The sequence below is a fragment of the Panthera leo genome, chromosome B2, assembly GCF_018350215.1.
Source record: "Panthera leo isolate Ple1 chromosome B2, P.leo_Ple1_pat1.1, whole genome shotgun sequence".
Taxonomy (NCBI): domain Eukaryota; kingdom Metazoa; phylum Chordata; class Mammalia; order Carnivora; family Felidae; genus Panthera; species Panthera leo.
Genome location: NC_056683.1, coordinates 132,179,378 through 132,205,095, shown reverse-complemented (window position 1 = coordinate 132,205,095; position 25,718 = coordinate 132,179,378). Strand labels below are relative to the sequence as shown.

The 25,718-nt window shown below is 34.6% G+C and overlaps 1 protein-coding gene and 1 non-coding gene across 7 annotated transcripts in view; both read right to left on the bottom strand.

Annotated features, from left to right (window-relative positions):
• Positions 1–25,718, bottom strand: part of STXBP5 (syntaxin binding protein 5) — a 168,461-nt gene that overhangs the window by 25,728 nt on the left and 117,015 nt on the right. For 3 of the 6 annotated variants that reach the window (XM_042940033.1, XM_042940034.1, XM_042940039.1), the window contains exons 20-25: positions 24,351–24,410; positions 24,204–24,251; positions 12,203–12,253; positions 6,574–6,813; positions 4,753–5,122; positions 3,622–3,787 (exon numbers count right to left, since the gene is read on the bottom strand). In XM_042940033.1, coding sequence (XP_042795967.1) covers positions 3,622–3,787; positions 4,753–5,122; positions 6,574–6,813; positions 12,203–12,253; positions 24,204–24,251; positions 24,351–24,410 — 935 coding nt within the window. The remainder of the gene's footprint in view (positions 1–3,621; positions 3,788–4,752; positions 5,123–6,573; positions 6,814–12,202; positions 12,254–24,203; positions 24,252–24,350; positions 24,411–25,718) is intronic. The other 3 variants (XM_042940037.1, XM_042940038.1, XM_042940035.1) reach the window with 2 other exon arrangements.
• Positions 15,919–16,026, bottom strand: LOC122220808. The gene has a single exon (XR_006202989.1). It is a non-coding gene; the product is annotated as a U6 spliceosomal RNA (small nuclear RNA).

The window sequence follows — 25,718 nt, the reverse complement described above, 5'->3', positions numbered from 1 at the left end:
TCTTGTTAAGTACTAGATATCTTTCATTTCTCTAAGTCATCTTCAGCTTCATTCTGGGATACTAGGAAACATTTCGATCCTTTTGGGTTTTCCTTTTATGATTTGTTAGGCAGGTCTCAAGCAGTGATTATTTTAAGGCTAATTATTCTTCAAATAATGAACCTGGACCGTCCTGAGTACTCTACCTAATTGCTCACTGAAGTAGTCTGAATATAATGGCCATCTAAAATATCAGGTTCTAATCCTAGGGGCACCACGGTGGCTGAGTAGGTTAAGTGTCTGACTTCGGCTCAGGTCAAGATCTCTCGGTTTGTGAGCTCAAGCCCCATGTTGGGCTCTGTCCTGACAACTCAGAACCTGGAGCCTGTTTCAAATTCTGTGTGTGTCTCTCTCTCTCTCTCTGCCCCTCACCTGCTAGCACGCTATGTCTCTCTCTCTCAAAAAAATAAATAAAATAAACATTAAACAAAATTAAAAAAATAAAAAAGAGTCCGACACTCAAAAGAAAAATGACCCTCTCTACACCTTGATGTTGGCTTAGTGAAAATCATTTCAGATTTCTGACTTCCCAAAGTGTGAGAGAATAAATTTATGTTGTTTTTGGCCACCAAGTTTGTGGTGATTTGTTATAGCAGCTCCAGGAAACTAACACATTCATGAAATTATAAACTTTTTTAGCTTGGCTGTTGAGAACAGGCACTTGTTTCTGGCCCTGGGACCAGGCACAATTCCCTCTAATTCTCCCCTCCTTTCAGATGGTTCTTTCCCAGGCCGGAGAGTTTATCCACGTGCATGTGCTCAATAATACTCTACTGAGTACTCTCAGCGGACCAGGGTTCTCTCTATATACAGCTCTCTCCTCTCTGGGTACTGTCTTCTAAGAACTCTTAACTTACTTGGTCTTCCCAGACTCTTGGTTCTGTCTCCTCTACATGGGAAGTTGTTCAGACTCCACCTCAGTACCTTCCCTCTATGCCATGCTCTGAAACCTCTATCAAGGCATTAAAGCTGGGGTACTTCTTTGTTTCTTGTCTCTCGGGGATTACTTTCCTTCACTGCTTAATGCCCAGGATTGTGAAAACTGTTGTTTCGTGTTTATGTCTGCTCTTTTTGGATGGCTTTAGGCAGGAGGGTTATTACTCTGGTCCCTATTATTCCCTGTGGGCTGGAAATTCCATTAATGTTTGTAGGCATCTTCTTTATTTTTTTGGTTAAAGCAAAATGAATGCACAATGTATTAGGGCATTCTGGAAACCAAGGATTAGTGTTTATAAAGTTCATGGTATTTAAATCAGACTTTTACCAAAGCATTATTTTTAAGCACTGAAAACACAGAAGTAAATAAAATGTCAGTAATGTCCAAAGAGAACATTCTATCACAAACTGCTTAGAGTTCATTTTTTTCATTTATATCATGAAGGCAGACAGCAGATAGTTATTAAAATAAATTGAGTGTACTACTAAATGACCATTTCATTAAAAAGTAAATGGGTAAAGTTTACTGCAGCTGTTACTGATTTTTACTGAAATAAAACACTGACCAAAGAATAGATCTGATTCCCAAAAAGTGATGAAGTTTAAAATTTTGAATAGTTGAATTAAGGCCACACTTCAGACGAAAATGAATTAGGAATATATTCAATTGTCCATTGAATTAATATTGTACTTAATACTGTAACAATTTTACTAGTGAAAGTAAACTAAAGAAAAATTTTACCTTTCCCAGAAAAAGCAAAAGTTTAGTTCAGAAACCGAGGAATCTTTGTAAAAACAACTCCACCCAAATGTAAATGGAAATTTATATCTAAAATGTCATGTATGTAATTCTATTTCACTCTCAAGGTTTATAATATCATTAGAAGGACATTTCCAGGACAGTCTAGCTTACTGAAAAATACTAACATCTGACAGCACCAACTCTTTATCAAGCATGATGCTAAGCCCTTTATGTGCACTGTCTTCTTTAATTCACCCCATATTCTTTGTAATCCTATTAAAATTTTTTTTTGATGTTTTATTTATTTTTGAGACAGAGAGAGACAGAGCATGAGCTCCGAGGGGAGGGGCAGAGAGAGAGGGAGACACAGAATCCGAAGCAGGCTTCAGGCTCTGAGCTGTCGGCACAGAGCCCGACACGGGGCTTGAACTCACAAACCGCGAGATCATGACCTGAGCCGAAGTCGCACGCTTCACCAACTGAACCATCCAGGCACCCCTGTAATCCTATTTTTAAAGATGATGAGGCTTAGAGGCAGTAAGTAACCTGTCCAAGGTCATATAATTGTGTAATTATTATCAAGAATGGGACTTAAATTCAGTCTTGACTCTAAAGCTCATATTCGAAAAAAGCCACAAATTTAAACTTACAAATAAATAAAACAGGGCTAATTAATTGTAAAATCTTACATTATAAAGTTCCCTTAAAAAGAAAAGTTCCCTTATATAAGGGTTTCCTCTAAATATCAAATAATATTTTAGCTCAGTATTTCAAAAGCATTTTTATTTTAAAATGTGAAACTAGATGGATCATTTTAAAAAATGTTTATTTTGAGAGAGTGCACCCATGAGCGTGCACAAATAGGGGAGGGGTAGACAGAGAGGGAGAGAGAGAATCCCCAAAAAGGCTCTGTGCTGTCAGTGCAGAGCCAGATGTGGGGCTCGGTCTCATGAACAACGACGTCATGACCGGAGCTGAAATCACAAGTTGGACACTTAACCAACTAAGCCCTCCAGGCGCCTCTAGACTGGTCATTTCTAATATACAGTTGACCCCTGAACAGTGTGAAGGATCAACTGCCAACTGCCACGTACAATCAAAAATCCACGTATAACTTTTGAATCCCCCAAAACTTTGCTAATAGTGTACTGTGGACCAGAAGCTTTACTGACAACATCAACAGTGGGTTAGCACATATTTTACGTATTATATTACATACTGTATCCTTACACTGAAGTAAGCTAGAGAAAAGAAAATGTTAAAACCATGAGGCAAAGAAAATACATTTGCACTAATATACTGAATTTATTGAAAAAATCTGTGTATTTAAGTGGACCTGTGTGGTTCAAACATACCTTGTTCAAGGGTCAACTGTATATGCAAGCACATAAGGCACTTGAATATTAAAACAAGAAACCATTTTGTATTTAAACAATGTCAGATCAACCAAAATATTCAGAGAAAAACTACAAAACCTTATTTTTTCTTTTACGTATATATATCCTCGTGAATAGAGTATATAAGAAGGGATGACACGATTAGCCATAAAACAGACATAATTATTTTCACATTAACCTACTTCCTTCAAAAAGATTTTCCTGTGTGTATAATAGATATTTATTATACGTGGAGAGTGTGTATAAAATGTATATAACATTTCATATTTCTTTGCCATCACTGGAGAGAAAAAATACGGATCAATGAGAGAAGTCCCTCTTGTAACAAGAGTCTGATGAAGATACTTTATAACAAGTCTCAAAGCATATGGTCTGAAAGTCAGGCTTTGAATTTTCCTATGCAGGTTCATTTGTATACTCCTGAGAGTGTAAGAGATGAACAAAAATAAGGGACCTTAGAGAGTATTTCACCTCTGAAGAGATTATAGCAATATTTTTGTTATTTACCTGAAGATTTTCACAGGTCTCTTGACTGTAAGTCAGTCTCTGGATCTCTGTAGGTGAAACAAGATATAATGCTTGTCCATTGTTGGTGAAGCAGAATGTTCTGGCTATCCGCATGTTGGTGAGGGGCAAGTAATACACATCCAGTAGAGGTCTTAAACTAGGCAAACTTGAGAAAAATATTGAAAAGTCATTAATAAGAAACAAGGTAGGTTTTGGAAAACAGTATGGAGGGTCCTCAAAAGGTTAAACTAGAACTACCTTATGATCCAGCAACTGCACAACTGGGTATTTACCCAAAGAATAGGAGAACACCAAGTCAAAGGGATACGTGCACCCCTATGTTTACAGTAGCATTATTTACAGCAGCAAGATATGGAGGCGGCCCAAGTGTCTATTGACTGATGAATGGAATAAAGAAGATCCACATCTTCTTCCATATATTCTACACACACACACACACACACACACACAAATATTATTCAGCCATAAAAAAGAATCAAGACTTGTCATTTGCAAGGACATGGACAGAACTAGAGAGTACAATGCTAAGTGAAATAAGTCAGAGAAAGACAAATACTGTATGATTTCAGTCTCATGTGGAATTTAAGAAACAAAACAAACAAGCAATAGGAAAAAATAAGAATGAGAGAGACAAATCAAGAAACAGACTCTTAATTACAGAGAACAAAGTGATGGTTACCAGATGGGAGTGGGGTCAAAGGATGGGTGAAATAGGTGACGGTGATGAAGAAGTACACTAGTCATGAAGAGTATCAGGTAACATACGGAAGTGTTGAACTACCAGGGTGCACACCTGAAACTAACAGAACACTGTATGTTCACTAACTGGAATTCAAAAAAATAACAGAGTAGGTTTTCGACTTGAACAGAGTATTATAGAAGACAAAAATGGCAGGATCCTGCAAACCTGATGATTTAGTATACTTGAGAGGGAGATAAAATTGATTTGTATTCCTCATAAAGTTGTTCACAATTAAGTGAATAACAATAAATTCTCAGTGTATAAGACCGTAAACAAAAGCGTTTCATTTCAATGGAATATAACTCTGTAATGTTGTGTTTTGAGGGTGTATATGCTCTATTTGTGTTTTAGGAAAATGTGTAACTCACCTAAAAGTCATAATATGTCCGTTGGCGCAGAAACAGGCAAGGCAGATACTGTTATTCAATGCTACGATGTCTCCACGAAGCACAAACGAGGTCTCTGTAATGTTTTGCTTGTAAGCGCAGTTCTGAGATGGCAGTGAGATGACTTTTGCTTGCTTTTCAGAACATATCACTGCATACTGGTTTTCACAAATTTCCTGAGAAGAGGAGGGGGATACGGAGACAGGCCGTCGTTTCTTTGATTTCTCCTTTTCATCTTTTTCTTCAGGAACATTGTGTTCTCTCCAGGATTCATATGCAGGCGGTACTAAGCAGCCTGTGGTATCCAGGAATGCCATTCTCAGGATCGCTCCTTTCAACCTCAATATAGTACCTAAAACACGTAAGTAACAACCACTTGAATCGCCACAGCAAATGTATTTACTCCAACTCTGACACACAGGAGACACTCAAAAACACACAGAATGGACATTAGACTGGAATTGTACACCGGCTTCCCGAAGGGATTCAATCTTCAAGCATGTAGCTGAATCTGGAAAATGGTATCAGAACTACATGCCCCGGACAGACACACCGTATGTCTGGAGCTATGTCTTCTCTCCTATCTGGCAAGTGTACTACCAACGAGTGTGAGAGCAGGTAGGTGACACCTAGAGCTGCATTAATATGGCAGACACCGTGGCTACAAAGTCCTTGAAATGCAGCCTGTCCACACGGTGGCACACTCTGAGAATCAAACACACACGTGCCGGTTCTGAAGACTTAGTACAAAAAAAGTTAAAAGTAAAATACCTTGACAACTTAAAAATACTGATTTCATGTTGAAATGATAGCATTGTGGATACATTAGGCTAAATAAAGTGTTATGAAAATTAATTTCATTTTTTTAAACGTTTTTAATATGACTACTAGAGTACTTAAAATTCTTTAAGTGATTTCTCTTTCCAGGTTTTCTTCCTATACAGATATTTGTTGTTTACTAATAAGAAACAAGATTAGTAAGAAGATTATCATTATGGAACCTTTTCTAACAGTGAAGCATATAGAATATACTCAAATATTTATTGAGTTGAATGAGTAAATCAAACTATTTCTTTGGTATTTTACAAATTATCATTAAAATCAAAATTATATTTTAAATTTCAAGTAATGTTAAAGTCCACTGTATAAACAAGGGATACACTAATGAGCTCAATCATGTTTTTTTCTATCTAAATCAGCATAAATTAGTAATGAAAACCAGGTTTCTCAGTTATTTCCAGGTCTTTCAGATTCCATATACATTTGATGAAATTCAATCTCATTTTCAACATATGAAGATCATAAATATTTTCTTCTTAAAATTTGCTATTAAGTCAGCTTTTCCTAATAGTTCAAAGGAGAAAAGTAACCTATTTTAAGAGTTCACATTTAGAGATTAAAAATAGCCAACTGTATGATGTTTTAGAAAATGCTTTTTGCTTTTTCTCCTAACTACGGTACCATCCTTTTGCCTACAGAACACAGTATTTTAAGGTATCCTACAATGCATTAGAAGAACAGGTTTTGGGTTTTTTTTTTTTTTTTTTTTTTTTCATTTTCTTACATAGTAATCATTATAGACATGATTCTAGACTTAAGGGAAAAAAAAAAAAAAAAAAAGCAAGACCAGAATGGCTGTATAAATACATGATTTTCTGGAACTTTATTCCATGTATTCTGTCGCTAAAAACACAAGACTAAATTTCTCCACTTAGAATTCTTAGATCGATCCCAAAACGAAGAACAAGGGCTTCTACTAAAAGTCCGATCTTTAACGTAAGTACAGCATGAAAGCATACATACCACTTGGAGACACAATGACTGGCTGAAGAAGTCTTTGCTCTCCTCCGGGTGGAAGGTTCAGTGCAATGACAAGCACTGTTCCCAGAGTAGTACCAACCCATAAACATGGGGAAGGAGATGAATCTGCCTTTCGAGTAAAAGTTTCACAGAAATGAAGAGCAGAGATGGCTTCTCGGGATTCTTTATCAATGCTGGTTACGCTAGAACTCCGTGATCGGCTGAAGGAATTATCTTTTATATCTGAAATGATTTAAAATGTTGTGAGATTGTCCAAGTTATAAAGTATCCTATTTTCTTATTTGGTATAAATTTGGCCAAAGAGTTAATCTGCAAAAAGACAAAACCTATCGTATGTTTTAATTAATTTAATTAATATTTAATTAATTATTTAGTCTCTTTTAATTAAAAAGAAAAACAATTCACTTCTATGCTAATAATTATTTTCCTTTGCTGAAATATAAAATACAAACAGATAAATTCACACTTCTTAGAAGCGAGCTGGGTGCAGTCCAGTGAATTTGTGGATGTGTGATCTGTACGGGTTTTGGTGCTGTGCTTTGTTGGTATCCTGGTTGTTTTTTGAATCTTGGCCCTTAGCAGTACCATCTTTTCTCTTGATGCTGTTTCTTCCTTTGGTGATACAGTGTCATGGTTTGGCAGAACTAGAAAAGCATGGTTACTTTCAATTATTTATAATCGAAATTATAAATCCTGTTCTAGGGAGCAACGCTTAAGATGCATTTCATTTTGGTTACTCCCTTTCACTTTACCTACATACATCTGGTGGGATGCCAAGTCCTAAGTTATTTTACCCCAGTGTTGTTCCCTTCTTTCCATTACCAATCAACTTCCATCACCCTTCATTCAGGCTTTCATTACCATTCATAGACTACCGCACAATTCCCAAGTAGTCTCCCCACCCTCACTCTGTCACTGCTCTAACATAACTCAATTGAGTTTTACAAGGTACAGTCATAATTCTATCACTTCTATTTAAAAACTCTTCAGTGGCTCTTTATTTGAGCATGCTTAATATTTTACTCAGGTTTTTAAGACTCTCCACAAAATATTTCCAACTCTCCTTGGTGGCCCTATCTTCCAATGCTACCCTGCTTTCAGAACCTTGAGAGAACAAAATGAGTCATTCGTTGTTCTCCAGACCTATCTTGCACGCACCTACTTTAGACTTTTGCTTGTGATTTCTTTCTGACTGGTTCCTGCGTCTCACTCTTTTCTCTACCTATCAAGATCGTGCTTATTTGCTATCTCAGGTACTGTCATCTTCATGAAGTTTATCTTGACCCCGAAAATTGTATATGGTTTTTCTCTTTTTTGAATCTCGATAGCTTCTTCTCTCCCATGGCACTAAGAGTACATTTGTTCTGTAGTTCTTTTGGGCTTGTCTTAGGCCTCACTCTCAAGTGACTCTGAGTTTCTTGAGTACAGGTGCTGTGTCATTTTGATGCCCTATAAGGTTTAGCATAGTGTCTGGCATATACTAATATCCAACAAATACTTGCTGAAGACAGATCTGTAGGTGAAAGTATCTAAAACGGTATGTGCTGGTGCAACAACTTTGGGATATTAAAACTTCTAGTACTTTCTACTATTCATATCTAATAACTATTTCCTCCAATCACATAGTTTCAGTGCTATCATGAAAGAAATGACTTCATATGTCATGAAAAATAAAAACACATTCAAGTCTTTTAAAATGTATTTTATTAAATAAAAAACGTATAAATGAATCCTAACTGTACCTCCTCTAAAAGCGTTTGTAATCAAATTTAGATTCATACATTGACAATATTTCCCCAAATGATAATTATATACAACAGAATTTTGATTATCACTGGCCTCTGAAAATAATAAAGCTACTAGTTATGGCAACAGGATGGGCAATCTCTAACTATAGTTCCTAAACATGTCTCTTTTATACCCTGTTTGACACAGTAAAAAAGAACTACTTCCTGTAAATATGACAACTTTCCATAAGCAAAAGCTCATTATTGGATGAGTGTGGTAATGTTAAATATATAAATTGATTCCAAATGTTAACTCTGAAGTTTTCAAAGTTATTTTAGTAAAATAATAGAAATTTAATTATTTTATTTAAATTTTAAGTGACTGCTACATCCAATGTGGGGCCCAGACTTATAACTCCGAGATCAAGAGTCACATGCTCTACCAACTGAGCCAAGCCAGGTGCCCCAAATAGTAGAAAATTTAAATTTAGTAGATGGCTGATAGATATTAAAGAGGGCACTTGTGATGAGCACTGGGTGTTGAATTTAAGTGATGAATCTGAATTCTACTCCTGAAATCAATATTGCACTGTGTGTTAACTAAAATTTAAATAAAAATCAATCAATAAATAAAATATTTAACGAAACATACACATGCAAGGTGATTGGACATATATTTTCAGTTGTGACCTAGTATAAAGACAGAAATCCATAAAAATTTGATAATACAAGAAAATCTAATATAAATATACATTTGATAAGAAAATTTGATAATATAAATTTCATTATAAATTAATCTGTGTAAAATTTCTTACTGTTATCTACTGTTAAAATTACAATAGGTGATTCACAACATATCTATACTTCAAATGTTAATTACAGGACAAATAAACAGTGTTTTAATTTAATGGAATAATTTAACTATATAAAATTCATAAGCTACAACTGCATTTGTATTATGAGTTCTCTATAAAAATTAGATCACCAAAGAAACTGTGAAAATGAACTGAATCAGAATCAATATTTAACTTACAAAATCCTTTTTTTCAAGGTTATTTATTTTGAGAGAGAGAAGAGTGCACGGGCACAAGAAAGAGTGGGGGAGGGGCAGACAGAGGGGGGAGGGGCAGACAGAGGGGGGAGGGGCAGACAGAGGAGAGAGAGAGAGAGAGAGAGAGAGAGAGAGAGAGAGAGAATGAATATGAATGAATCCCAAGCAGGCCACACATGGTCAGTTCAGAGTCAATACTGGGCTCCAACTCACGAAGTGCAAGATCTTGACCTGAGCCGAAATCAAGAGTTGGATGCTTAACCTACTGAGCCCCCCAGGCATCCCTGAACTTACAAAATTCTATATGCCCAGAACTGTTTGAAAACCAGTTAGAATTTTTAGCAGTTCATGAATTATAATTTATACTATTGTTAAATCACATGTTGTCGATCTTTGTGGCTTGAATCTTAGAAATTGGGCAAGCTAAACAAACGGAATAGAAATTTTATTAAGAGCAGAAATGAAAATAGCTATCGCTAAGCAAGGCCTACCATATGATACATACTCTCATTAACACTTTACATTTATCATTCTATTGAATCCACTTAACAACTGAAAAGTTTTATGACCACAATATAACAAATAATAAAACAGACACTTAGGTTAAATAACTTTCCCAGGATGACAAAGCTAATTAGTAGGAGTCAGGACTTGAGTCATGTCCAAGTCCAAAACTTTCTTAGGCAACTCCATATAAACAAGGGATTAGTCACACCACCAATATACAAAGGGAGGGTTTGGATTATTATTGAGAATTAAAGTTCAGTCTTTAAATACAAAAAATATATTTGAACATGGGGTGTTTCTGGAAGATCTAAACTCAGATAACATTTGTCATTAATGCCATCCAACTGTAGGTGTTATAAGCATGTCACAAAATCATTGCTTTCATGTTACTCTGGATGCTTAGAACATTCTACCTATGTATATTCCCCTCTCCTTCCCACATAGAGCTTTATGTAATATTTTATTCCCTCCGTCAAAACATAATGCCAAGAGATGAGTTTGGTCAGGGTAAATTCTAGGACATAAAACTAATTCACATCAAGGTATAAAAGTCTAATTTTTTTCCCCCCCTCTGGTGGTTGACACTTGAAAAGTAACATCAGAGGTCTAACAATATCACCCATGGTTCCTGAGACTGGGCCATAGAATACAGGATGGTGAAGATATAGAACAAGTGCAATGTTGCACAATTTCCTTATAAGCCAAAGTGAATTCTAGTCACAGAAGGTTCCAGAGCTTCAGGAATAGTCCCAACAGCTTCAGCTGCTTTGGGAACATCTGACAGTTTGAGCCTATCAATAGAGTTGTTGTTCCCCATTGACTCCCCAGCCAATATAAAACAATTACCAGCTAAGAATCTCTAAAAATAGTTTAGCAGCACAATGACACGAAGGGAAATTACTTAGGCAGCACAGAGACTGTTCCAAGGTATGTAGCAATCAGTTATTGGCTTAGGGTAGTGAAATACATGGGCACGTAAGCTAAAACATGAACTTCATAAAGATGATCTATAAATAAGTATGGAGTATACCTGCTGATTACATTACTTACATAATTTATAAGTGTGAATATTCTTTTTAAAAATAATTATGCTCTTTTTATGAATTTTAAAAGTACTTCTACATATGTCGTCTCATATTTTTAAGATACTAGAAGAGACAAAAACATTTTAACTCACAGTATTTAGTGTTAATGAAATTACGGGCCTCTTAGAGAGTCTGATGAAAACTCTGCCTCTCAGATACACTTGGTTTCAAATTACATCTGTCATTTATATAGTGAAGGGAACTATTCCCTTCTCAAAACATGTTATCCTACACTCTAGAATTAATTCTGGTTCCCTTAACATCAGTGTTAGTACAGGATTCTACTAAACTGTTTTTCCTTATGTTCAGGAATGAAACCTTGTACTCTGACAACGGAAGATATTATGCCTTCTCACTAATAATCACATGCTCTCTATCAGTACAACTGAGATAAGACTATGACATGGAAATGCTAAAATTAGAATGGTGAAATGAGCCAATATCTAAGTTTGTATTACTTAAAAAGACAGTCAAGGAATCTAAGGAATAAATAGTGAAAAGATAATGGGTGTGAGCAAATGCAAGGGAGGAAATCTAGTTATTTCTATGACAAAGATGGGTGAAATCATCTTCAGCCAGTCTATTTTTTATTAAAAATAACTGCAATTTCTGAAATTAAAAAAAAAAGGTGAGTTATTTAAAAAGAAATGTTGCAAGTTTATTTTTATTGGAATGTCATTTGTCCCTATTCTGTGATATCAGGGAGCTGTTTTTGAGCTGGTATAAAGCAAAAGGAATGTGTGAATGAATTCATTCTGTTTACCTAGTGCATTAGTTGTAAAGAAAGTGCTATAGAAAAAGGAATACTTCCCAATTTATTATCACCAAAAGTAATAATGATTCTTGATACGAGAAATTCAATGTAATACAGAAAACTAATTTACTGTGAAAATGTTGTAAGTTTATAAAGTTCAAATAAGTTTTCAGATAAATGGGACATAATAACTTTTAATAGAACTTAATCTGAAATTGCACAAATTTCAATCTTACACTAAATTTTGTTTAGAATAAAGTATGAGAACTGAGAAAATATATTATTTTGGTTTGCTTGAAATTATAATCTTTTATAATTTACAGATGACATTCTAGAGGCTATTAATCCTTAAACTTCTTACTCCTTTTAAACTTGATTTCTGATAAAAATCTAGTCTATCGTAATTTTAAATCTTCTGATTTCCTGGTCTTCCCCTTGAAGGGAGTTTAACTACTATGGATTTTATTCATTTATTTATTTTACTTACCTAAGTCAGGCTTTAGGTCAGTAGGCAAGCTTAACTTCCTTGACATCTTTGCTGAAAAATAAAACGCATTTTTAAAGTTCTGAAGAGTATATGATTCATATTAATACCAACTGCTCTTCCAGATAGAAGTGAATACTTTTATTACTACATCTAGATGCTAAGATAATTAAAATATGATTAATAATATTATGGGTGGAAAGTAAATCTTATTTTCAATTTTTTAAGAAGTTTGTACTTACTTGGTACACTATCTTTGTGTGCGTGAAGCTCTTACTTCAAGAAAGCTTTTTAAATTCTAACTGTTAATTATTTCTCAGGCTCACAGGAAAGGGTTAGGCTTTTCTAAGAGAAGCAAAGTCATTTCTTAGTAGGAAGATGCAGATAAGGACAACAGAGGCAGAAGACTGAGTTTGGGTAATCGATATAATAAAACCTTTCCAGCTCATCTTCATAGCCACTGAGGTCATTATTTTTTAAGTTAATCTTTAGAACATAGGACAACCTCTATCTAAGATTAAATTTAAGTGTTTGACTACATCATAAAACTATCTGGGTTCACCTATTCTGGATATACATTAACACCACTATTTACATGTCAGTGAAAGACAAAAGTCCTGCTCAATCTAAAATTATGGTATTTACAAAAATATAAACTCTGCGTATGTCAATTTCTAATTTAGCATCAGAATAATAAAAAAGCCTATTCTAAACTTACTGGAATTCACTTTCCATCCTCAAAGTCAGTTATTGCCTTAATCTAGGAAGTGACTTAAAGTTAGGAGTTCTTTATATCTATTGTGTTAGTGGCAATGCATGCATAACAGAATAGTGCTTCCTATGTAAAATACTGAAAAAGCACTTGTTAATACATGAATGCATATATTGGGTTAAATTTCGGGCCGTTAAGAGATACTTAAAGCACAGACCCTGCTAGTCCATAAGGGCGCCATGTAAACAAAGAGAAATCCAGTCATAGTATATAACTTCCACATCTAAAAAAATGACAAATCCAGTATTAGGCAAGAGGCATTAGGCAAACTGGGAAGGGGTGGGGGAAATCAAGTTTTCATTTCCAAGTTTCATTAATCATCATCTTTTAAAAAATAAAAATGAGTCAAATATAAAATCAGTCCTATCCCATTTTCACCCAGATGTAATCAATGTCAGTTAAAAGATAAAATGTACTACAAAACTAGCCAGTGAAACCTACGGTTAGTTGATTTTATATAAATGGTTGCTGTTGTATTTAATATCCAATTCCCTAAAATTAGAAGATATTATACTCCCAAAACCATCTTCTAGAATATAGTATTAATACTTTCAAAAGAATTCAAAGGTTTTCACCAAATATCATAAGTACAATGTACACAGACTGATAAATAACATCTGTATAATATACATGTAATCTGAAGTATTCAAAAAATCAGCCTGGTAGAGTATAAAGATATGACTCGGATGATGCCGATGCCTCTCTAGACTCCACTACTCTACTCTGACCCAGTTATTCTTTCAGGCCAGTGCTTATCCAAAACTTGAATGTACACATCAATCACCTGGCAAACTTGTTAAATCAGATTCGGATTCTATACTCTTGGACTAGGGCCTGAGATCTTACACTTCCAGCAAGTTCCCAGGAAATGCCAATGCTTCTGGTCTATGAACCACACTTTGAGGAACCAGATCCCTAGACCAAAAGAAACTTCAGGAGAGGAACCAAAACTAATTGAGCAAACCCAGTATGCATATGTATATGTTAGTTCACTGTAAACATTCCCAGGACAAGCTTCAATACTTAGTTTGTAAAATGTAGTGGTTAGGACTTGATTAGGCATCAGATCAAACCTGAGATGGAAGCCACTTCATCCAACTACCAAGTGTGTGTGACCTTAGGCCGATTACTTTGCCTCTCTAAACCTGAAATTTCCTCATTTGTTAAAAAAGGATAGATAATAATGCCAATTTCATAGCTGTGAAGATTATACAAGATGATGTAAGCAAAGCGCTGTGCGGGACACCTGACACACAATACGGATTTGATAAATGCTAGTTATTAATAATAAACAAATGCAATGATTTCTAAATAAACTGTAAAATGCTATCCTAATGGGCTACTAATATACTTGTAAACTACCCAGCATTCCTTTAGTCTAATTCTGTGATAATGTTCCGAGTAACTAAAACAACAAAATGGAAAACAAAACAAAACAAAACAAAACAAAAAACACTTTAGGACTTAAGTATGGAACAGTAATGAACCACTGAAGTTCAACCTCTTTTAAGTTTGTTTCAAAAACTAAATTCAACATATAGCTAAGCATAACAAAGATAAGTGACTTGAATAATTTACAAGCTATATCATTCGTCCTCATTAAATTAAAATGTATTAAGTAACTATTTTGTCAATTAGAAATGTATCTGTTGAAGTTTTCACTCAATAACCATATACATATTTCTGCCAAAAAATTTCACTAGCATGAAATTTCTTTCTGAATTTCTTAAGTGTATGTTTTCAATCTCCCTCAGGATTTTCTACTAGAAATCCTTTTATATAAAATTCTCAAATATTTAAAAAACTTAAGTTACTCTTTCCCATAAAATACAATTTTTTTTTTGTCCAGCATTAATTTATCATGTAAAAAAAATCTCTGAATATAACTAACTTTCAAATAAATCTTCCGTTGGTCTAACTTTGACATTTTATTGAGGTTAGAACCACACAATAATGACAAGGCAGCTTTTTTTTTTTTTTTTTTTACTGTAGTAACTTCACTATAAATGTCACAAAATGATTTAATTATAGTGTCTAATATTTCCTCCTAAAACACTTTGCAACTGGAGACCCACAACCTGACCACAAACTCATAGTTTTCAAAGACAGATATTTAAGCCACACTACTGTAACATTTTGATACAATTTTAAGCAAGCCCCTTGAACAAACAACTTGAAATAACAAATGTTAAAAGATTAACTTTGCTATTTTGTTAATTCCACTTACCAATTAATATTATAAAAAATAAAAGATACAGAACTAATAATTGTAATGAATAGAGAAACATTTTTGTTACAGGTAAGAGGTGGAAACAAGGGCCGAGGGATACTTACTTATTAACCTATTAAATATTTATTGGGCACACACCAGCTATGTGCCAGAAGGCAGGGATTTCCTGCCCTCCAAGAGTTCACAGTCCATTCGAGGTATGAAATAAGTCCAGTGCAATGTAGCAAGTATTAAGAGAAGCAAGCACAAGGTGCTAACTAGAGTACATTGAATTTATAACTCTGGAATACTTATCTAAGACCATAGGATATGAGGATAAAGCCAGCAAGGAGTAGACTTTGTACATTTTCACAAAACTATTTGTTCCCCACCTTTTTGTTGGCAGTATTTTTCTTTTTATGTAAAATTTACATACAAATGAATAGATCTTAAATATATATTGAGTTTTGACAATGTGCACACCTACATAACTCAAATCCTTAACAAGATATAGAAATTCATCATGATCCAAGAAAGACCGTGCATATTCTTCCCAATCAATTCCTGTCCTTGTCCCTAGAAATAACCATTGCTCTGACATGTTTTCCCCACCACTGATCAGTTTTGCCTATTCTAGAATTTCATATGCATGATATCATGGCATAAACTCTCGTGTAAGTCATCTTTCACTTGGGACAATGTTTTTTATCTTACCCCAAAATATTCTATTATTATTTTTTAAAACATGGAAGCTTCACGAATTTGTGTGTCATCCCTGTGCAGGGGCCGTGCTAATCTTCTCTGTGTCACTCCAATTTTACTAACATGTGGTGCTAAAGTGAGCACCTTCCCAAAACATTTTAAAGGTTACATTCTTTCTTCCATGTTTATAATTAGAATTTTTAGATGAAAAAGTCTCAATTAATAGATTCACAGGCATTATCAGATTAATCTCTTCTAACTGTCCCCCTATACACACGGATCTAATTTTTTAAGGTTTGAATTATGTGTTCTTTACAGAAATTTTGGAAAATATACAAACAGAAAATAAGGCCATCATGAATTTCCATAATCAAGAGACAAAATTTGCCATATTTCCTGCCGCTTAATATACATTTTTATTTAGTATACAAATCTGTATCTTGCTTTTTTCCTCACTATTAAAAAAAAGCATTTCCTTACATCAGTTGTTAGTATATTTTAATGGTTGCATATTTACTTATATGAACACTTACTCAGCAATAAGGTATTTTCCAATACATATGGCAACAAAAAATGTACAAAAATATTTGCACATATTTTGATTATTTCCTTAGAAGAGAGTTCCATAAAGGATAATCATTTCTAGTACAACTGTCTCCACATCCCAAGGTCTTCTAAAGTATGTCTTTAAGTAGCAGCTATTTTTTTTAAGTTTAAAAGAAAGGCATATAAACATAATCTTTTACAAACTTGTTAAAAAAAAACATGAATCAGAGAAAATCCCAATTCACAACTCTACCTCCTCAAAACTCAAGCTGCTCCATTTTCTTACAGCTTTGCATGTAGCTACATAGCTAAGAAATCTAAAGCCAGATTATCGCCTACCTTTTAATGTAACTTGTCTATCTTTTGGCAAGGGAAGAGCAAAAGGAGGGGGAAGGGGATTTAAATCTTCAGCATTGCACACTGTGTTTGGATTTGTCGTCAGGTTCCATAGCCCTTTCTTCTACAGTCTCTATCCAGTGATACTGAACTCATCCAGGTAATTTTATGTATCAGATATCGAACTTTTCAGTACTAGACTTCATTTTATTCATTATAAAGTTGTTATTTTCTCTGCTGATATTCTCTCTGTTCACTCTTTATGGCCTTTTCTTTTCAATATTAAAACATACTTTAGCAGCTGCTTTAAAAACCCATAGCTGCTAATTTGTGCATGTAGTTCATCTTGAAGTCTGTTTCTAATTTCTTCTTTGCTTCCTTCCTTCCCTTCTCTCTCTCTCTCTCTCTCTTCCTTTCTTTCCGTTTTTGAGAGAGCAGGGGAGGGACAGAGACAGAGAGGGCAATAGAGAATCCAAAGGCTCCATGCTGTCAGAGCGGAGGTCTTGTAGGGCTTGAACGCATGAAACATGAGATCATCACCTGAGCCAAAATCAAGAGTCAGGTGTGCAACTAACAGAGCCACCCAGATGCCCCAACTTCTTTATTATGGGTCACATTTTCCTACTTCTGACTTTGAATCTTTATTTCACATGCCCAGGAACTTCTCATTGATTGAATGCTGGACAGAGTGGATAATACGTTGAAGGGAGTCTGTATTGTGTCATCCATCTTCACAGGTGGTGAGCTTTGCTCTACACCTTGCCGTTAAACTACTGGAGAATCCTTTGGTTTTATCAGGCTTCACTTTATTCTTTGTTAGAGCAGGTCTATTTCAGTTTGAACTTAGTTCTAGGATATGGCTTTTATGCTAAGAAGTGATCCTTACTCTCACGGAGGGCCTCGCTGGGATATCAAGAGAATCACCAAGGTGCTCAGCAGGGTCTAATGTCAACAAGTCCCAGAACTGGGTGACTGCTGGTATCCCCGTCAGCTCTCAGCCTTAGAGCAGGTGGCTGGTGCTAGGCCTTGTGACGTACGGTCTAGCTCAGGTACAGTGTTAGCCTGAGCTGAACTGGAGGCGAACCTGCACACAGACTTCTAGGAGTCTGCCTCTGTGCGGTTCCTTCCTCTCTAGCACACTAACTCACACACTGCAGCCATGTTAGCAGCCCAGAACTCTAACCTCTGCCTCCCTAGCTGGATGGGACTCCACCTTCGCCTGAATTCTACCCACCCTGCACCGCAACAGGAAAGTGTTCCACGACAGAAACCTGGAGAGGTTGTGGGGCTCGCTTCATACTTCCCCTTCTTTCAAGGATGGCAGCCCTACACTGCCTATTGCTCAATGCCTAGCAAGAAGAGCTCATCATCCAGTCTGACTAGTTTTACAGTTGTGGAAGGCGAAGTCCCAAACCTAAGGTCTAATGTTAAAATTTAGGCCAAATGTTTTTATCTTTGAATTTTTGTGACTTCTGGGAAGTATACTTGTTTTCAGGTCTGTTTAGTCAACCTCCTTGATGGCAGGTTCACAAGCAGCAGATCCAATCCGGAGAACCTCTAGTCAGGCCTCCTGGCCGACACTCTGTACCCTGGGATCATTCTGTGGATGAAGCAGTCACAGACTATCCAGGATTTTTTGATGATCACATTTTTACTTCTCAGGAGTCTCAGAAGCACTTGCCAACCCAGTTACCTTGTCAGCTGATTTCACTGCGTGTATATAGAAACTTCCAGGCATGCTTTGAAGTTACTGAACTTCCATCGCAGCTTTCAAACTGAAGACATAATTTGAATGAGTTCTTGGAAGACAAGTTGTCTGTTCCTCTCATGTTCAACTGTGCATTCTTCAACTCTTGCTCTTTATACCCAATATCTTCCTTGCTTTGAAATCTTTTGTCACTGGAGAGTATAAACCAGATCTCTTTTTCTATACTTTTGTCCACAGAAGAAATCTGAAGAAAACTGGTATCAGAGCTGTGTCTTGGCAGGCTATAAGCCTGAGTCTCTGCTCTCCTATGAGTGGAAACCACTCTTTTCAAGCAAAATGTTGAAATGTACGCATATTAAATAAAAAAAAAAAACATAACAATAAAGAAACTAAAAGTCAACTTATAGGATATGGCAAAGAAGCCAAGGGAAAAGGAGGACCAAGAAGTAGAAATTCTCACCACTTATCACACATTAATAGCCAACAGACCTAATAATATCAATGTCTATCTCCCATGTTGAAATCTAAATTCCATGAGTCTGGAAATAAAATCTATCTTGCAAAATACTGTGTCTGTGTATGTGTATAGCACTTAATGTTTGGTCAATGAACATGGTGATGAATGAGTAAATAAATGAATAAACAAACTGTCACTGGAATTTTACTTCTACAGAAAGCAGCAGAATTTTCTCACAAATGAAATAAAGAGAAAAAGAGTGCAAATTAAACACGGGCCTATTCATCAAAAAGATGACGTTTGAAATTATTTCACTAATTTAACTTTAGCTTGGACTGATTTTATGTTATGAACCAAACAGGAAGTTACTTCTAGAAGATCATTTTACATTCTTCCAATGTAAGGAAAAGACAGTTCTATGGAGAAAGAAATGCATACACAGGAAATACTGACAGAGAAAAGACAAACAGACTTTGCTGAGATTTTATTATGAAGTTTGACAGAAAATACATTCTGAAACAAAATGAAAACCCAGTACACACTATGCCATACTCTTCAGATTTGAGTCATCCTGAAAAAGAAAAAGAACTCATTAGAAAAACTCAGACATGTATAATAGTTTCAAAGTACCTAACTGTAAACAATTTAGTTCTTTACAAACTGAGGAAGAGTAATCTTACCTGCACACTTGACTCGTCTTTCATCTTCTCTTTCAAGATGAGCTTCTAGTCTTCTAAAAGCCACATGAGGGATTAAATATAAAGATGAACTTCTACAGAAGTAACAGCCACACATTTGAGATTGAATATTGGGGAATATAATGTAGAAGTATCAGTACTAATTTGAGTTTTATAATGAATTAGAATAATTTTATAACTTAAAATTCTACTTCATTAAGTTGGTGCATACCTTTGTATTCACATGGCAAACTCCAAATGGGCCTCTGAAAATTTATTTTTCAATGTAAATATAAAAGAATTCGGAAAATAGCACAAGAAAAAGAGGCCAGAAAGCATGAGAGTGAAGACACGCTATAGGTAAAACAAGAGTTCGAGAGACCTGGATTCTGGTCCCGACTAGGTCATTACTATGGGACATGACTTTGGATATGCAACTTAACTTCTTTGAGGCTCAATCTCTCTTCTTGAAAAACAAGGGAGCTTGAGCAGATTTAAAAGTATAGAATTTAATGAGTTAGTGATTTAGAATATAATTATTATGAATCCATTTAAGTTGGGTTAGAACACTTTAAAGAAGGAATCACTGGGACTTATGTAAAAGAGAACTAATGAAAACAATACTTGGACCAATGATCATTATTTTCATTGATCAATTGACTTCAAAAATTAGTTTTTGCTAAAAAAGAAAATCATTCATTACCCAAGTAACTGCTAACCTAGAATCTGAGAGATTAAAAAAGAGGTACAATCCTCCCTAGGTTAACAAATACAACCTGAAAAATATCTATAGTGTCTGGAACGGTGCTCATTAAATGGAGCTTTGATTTCTATCTGTTTTGGCACAGCACTCATTAAGTCACTATACTTTTGAATCTTTATATTTTAATCTCTAGTTATTATTTCCCCCTCACAGTTTCATGTAATCATTCCTTCTGTATGAAAATTAGTAATAATAGGGAACATGGACAGGATCCAGCTAGAAATCTATCTTTCACAATGAAAGAGAATCATAATGAAATAGAACTAATAATCTTTAGAAAAGGTTGATCATGTAGTTTCAAAATCTACCAAACAATGCTAGCATCTGGACCATATTTTATTCATAAGGTACCATGAAAAATTTGATTAACACTTTAACAAAGACATACATTTTAGGACTTTTTATACAAACGTAAGATAACAAAAAGTTTTACAGAATTTTGCATTTCCAAAGCTTTGTAAAATATAAATAATAAGCAAATAATAAATTGATAACCACTCTTATTTTCTAAATGATTTACAGAAATGGCTACCACTACAGGAAAGACTGATTTTGGAAATACTGATCATTAAGATTTTACTAACAAAAATTAATCATCAAGTATGAACAGGCAAAACAAATCACTATCTGTGTATTACATACATGTACCTTTCTTTAGGGATGCTGCAATTGTATTATATTCCGCTGTATTTTTGCTGTTGAACTCCTAAGGCTAAAGTTATGCCTTTTTAGGCTGCTGTTCTTATGCATGAATAAGGAAGTCACTGTCAGTATCGTTTACCTGAGTTAGCTGTCAGCCAGGAAACAAAGAAGCTGGGCATTGGGTAGATGGGTTAGGAGACTCTACTGTTTGCTGTAGTTACTCTCCTTGAGTCTGAGTTTTGAGAAAGGTAAACTTCCAGGCACGGTATATTACGTTTGGGTGAGAGGCACCAAGATGACAACCGTGATCTGGTACGAGGGCATAAGTTAGCATGAGTCATCCTTTTTTCTAGGTTACTATGTGGATAGAACAGGGTCATAACCAGAATATCTAGTTACAAACCACATAACAGATCTGCTTTTGAATCCTTCCAGACTCCAGTAAATTGTCTTAAGAGGTAATACAGTACAGTGTTGAAAGGACAAACAGTGAAGTCAGACTACCTGGGTGTAAACCCTGGCCCCATCATTCACTAGATATGTAACCAACAGATACATTACTTACACTCTACCTCTCAGTTTCCCCTTCTGTGAAACAGGGAAATAGTAAGTAGCTAAATGCAGTTACATTGAATGGGTTAAACAAGAAATATTATTTATAAAGGGCTGGCACAGTGTCAGAAAAATTGTAATTTTTAAGTATATATGTATACACACACACACACACACACACACACATATTTAAAATACTGCTACCATCTCAGCTAACTCTGCTGTTCTGTTGGGCAGTAAAAAAAAAAAAAGGGGGGGGGGGTTGATTTTCCAAGCTTGGTTTAGATTGTTTAAATAAGAATGACATTTTGCTCCCTACTCCTCCAATGTCGGCAGCAGTTACTTTCAAAGAAAAGGTAAAGCTTCAGAAACAAAGTATCAGAGCCAGGACATTCAGTCAGTCTCCCATGCAAGGAGGGTTTTTTGTTTGTTTGTTTTGTTTTTTTTTAACCAGTGTCAATCTTAGGGGTCTAGACTTAATTCTTAACGCCTTCCTTTACGAGGCCACTTCATAACTTCCTAAAGTTGAAGCTGTAAATGTCTGTAGACTGAGGAAGAAAGAGGTGGTAATTTGATGAGGCCCAGGGAACTTCGGAGCAAGTACAGGACTGCATGCTAGGGAACACAGTGAGCTCAGAATGCTCAAGGAATCCTAGCACTTTTGACACCATAAACTTTACACAGAAAATATGTCTTGACAGAGAGGTCTTCAGGAGATTGTAGGAGTTTCTCCAACCCGCCCCCCCCCCCCCAAAATGTTTCACTGACATTTTATTGTGCTTTCAATAGCATATTTTATGTTAACTCTTATTACAAAACTAGATACTAATGTAGGAAGATAAACTCCTTTTTTTTTTTTTTTTTTTTTAACTGTAAAAACTTCACAGTCTAAAATGGAGCAGTCTCCATTTGAACAAAGGAAAAATTGAGAAGAGAGCTTTTCTTGTAAATATGTTGGGATTAAAACCTATATTGGAAGATTACCAAACAAAATTACATATAAAATAGGAGCAGTAGTTTCTGAAGATGTAAAATTATTATGTATAACTGTAACTAACCTAACCTTTGAAATGGTTAATAAAGTTAATGTGTTTCCCAAAAAATATAAAAACTGGCATGACAAAAACAAAAACTTGCCAACGACATAAAAAGCAAGAACATTACCAAAGAACTATCCTTCTAGTAATGTTCTTAATCCTAAGAAATTTGTTAATTGAAAACTTTCAAATATTCAAACTCAGATATTCCATGTTATGTGTTCTATTCACAACAGAAAAAACAGAGGAGCTAGTCAACACATAGTTAACAAAGCAAATACAGGATCAAAAATCAGACAGAAATTATTCAAAAAAATGTAATCATATACAAAGTTCCTTTTATGTAAGGTAAAATTCCTAGATAATTGATAGATCATAAAGGTTCTTTGCAAAAGTGTATGTAGGAAGGTCTCTTATAACTTTTTACATTATATGACAGTAAGTACTATTAAGACAAAATATACTATAAAAAATTTGGTTGAAAAGTATGCGATAGTGCTAGTACATAATTAAAGCGATTTAACTATTACCAACTGATTCACTATAAAACCACAAAGAGATAATCAATTCCCCATATATGAAGAGCCCTTTGCCCAAGAATAAACCATCTTATTTAAAAAATGACGAGACGTGTTAAGTCAGCCAACGTTAACATGACTAAACAGGGTTCAATTTACAATATGCAGACAATATAGATGCTACTTCTGAGAATTTTGGCAATTTAATTTTACTATATATTAAACTTTATCAGTTGACCAAAGGTAAATCTATTTCAGCTGCCTAGAAATGCTCCTCATTTAATATAATTCAAGGAACACGTGATAGGCATTTCAGAGGAAATAAATAACAAAAAACAGTATAATAAAAATTGTGGGTTTAAATCGAAGATTAAATTTATTCTTTTTGTAAAACAGTACTTCTCAAGCCTTTAAAAATCTTCAGAGAATACTCAAATTTTTATGACGAACTAAAAATCCTAGAGTTTGATTATATCCCCAAAGTTTGATTATGTATTTTGTCTTCTAATTTTAAACTTTGAAAACCTTAGACTGGGCAATTCAATTCAAAGTATACTCATAAAAACAGCCAAAGAGATTAATATAAAATACTCTCCATCACTTAGTTTTACTTGTGGGGATTGGGGGGAGAGTCTTAAGAAAATTCCCATTTAACTCCAGGGCAGTGCAGATTACAGAGTCAATATTTTAGAGAACCACTGAAATTGGGGATTGTAAAAATTTGAGAAGGATGGGAAAAAGGTAGGAGAAAATACAAATAAAAACTATAAAGGAAAAATCTCAAAATTTGGTATAAAACTGTACTATTTACGGCATAAATTGAACCCTGCTTTATTTTAAATAAAGCCAAAATAAAAACAGAATAATTCACATTGTAAGTCAGGAAAAACTGCAACACCAATTTAACTGATTTTCAATAATTATTGCCCCAATGAGTTTAGAAGAAACAGCCCAAGAGATTATTGTTTAGCATAGAAATGACAAATTAATATATACAAAATGCAATGCATTAGATCATTTTCTGGTGTTGAGTAACACTGCATATAGCAAGGATTAGAAACAAAAGAGAAATTTCTATTTCCTACCTATATCACTGGCTACCATCTTGGAAAACTTTCTGCTTTTGGTCTTCACTGAAAATAATATTTTGATATAAAATGTCAAAATCTATTCAAAGTAAACTAAAATTAAACATAATTAAAAGAAAATGCTTTAAAATAAAGATACTATACCCTTTTCTATAAAATTATTCATTTTTTGTTCATCATCTGAATTGTGTGGTGATGAAGAACCTACACGAATCAAGACAATGGAAGGAACAAGCACATAGTCAGTCACAAACACGAGTTGTCACAGGGAAAAGTACAAACAAAATAATCTGGTAACCTCTAAGGTAAGTTTCCATACTATTAGCCACGAGATGTCATGCATATAATCAATAACAATTCTCATAATATTAAAGTAAGAAAAGTAATCAGTAGTTCATTATCTTTCATGGTAGAGAATTCCTTAATATATGTAAATATTAACTCTATAATGATTTCTCCATAAATTACAACCATTTGGAAAAATCCTGGTATACATTATACGTTAGAGAACAGGTAAAGAACAATATAAGCAGCAATAAACAGTTTCTGAACGAAAATGCAAAACTTCTTCGATATTAGTTAACTGAATAGGCTTCATCTAGAACTAAGAATCTCGGGCAAGAAGTATACTGACAAAATTTACTTCAGAGTTAGCTTTCCAGATACCAATGTTAAAATCATATATAAATTCTACTATTACCATAGAGATCTTTAAAAAACTGAGGATCATACTTATAATTTTAGGTATGTTCAAATACTTACTTATGTTTAATGAGGTAAGAAATAGTTAATTTTATTCCAGCTGCGACTTCTAATATAAGTTTATCTAATATTTTTACAGTTAAGATTTTATTTGCCTTTTCCTTAAAAAAAGTGTTTCTAACTTTTTATATTTGATTTCTGACATTAATGTTTCATTTATAAATGTACTACTAAGTAGCACTCTAGTTGACAACTTCTATTATTAAATGATCTATTCTTTATAATAGCACATTTCAAATGATATCTCATCTATAAATTTTCAGTCTCCTCGATATAAATCACTTCCCCCCTTTTGAATTTCAACAACCCTTTGTATACTTCACCTATGATGTGTACTTCACTTAATACCTCATATTTTAAGTTCACACACACGTCTTTTTCCCGACTGCACTGCACTTCTAAAACACCGGGCCGTTTTTCTTTTTTATCCCAGTGAAAGTACTGAACCTTAATAAATAAGGTCAAAATGATGCTTTCTTTGGCCAAGTGGAAAATATCTTTGAAGTCTCTCCAAGGACCAAGTAAAACCTGTCAACATTGGCAGTATCCAATTACTTCTATAATAGTCTTAAAAGATTATTCTTAAAAACCATATTATTTTTGTTAAATAGCACTTATGGATCCTTATAAATCCTATATCAAAAAATACCACATAAGTAACACTGAACTCGATGGAACATGTTCAGGAGTAGAGATGGATATACTTGCTTTTCAAAGATAATGGTTATAAGAGGTTAGCCACAGGAATGT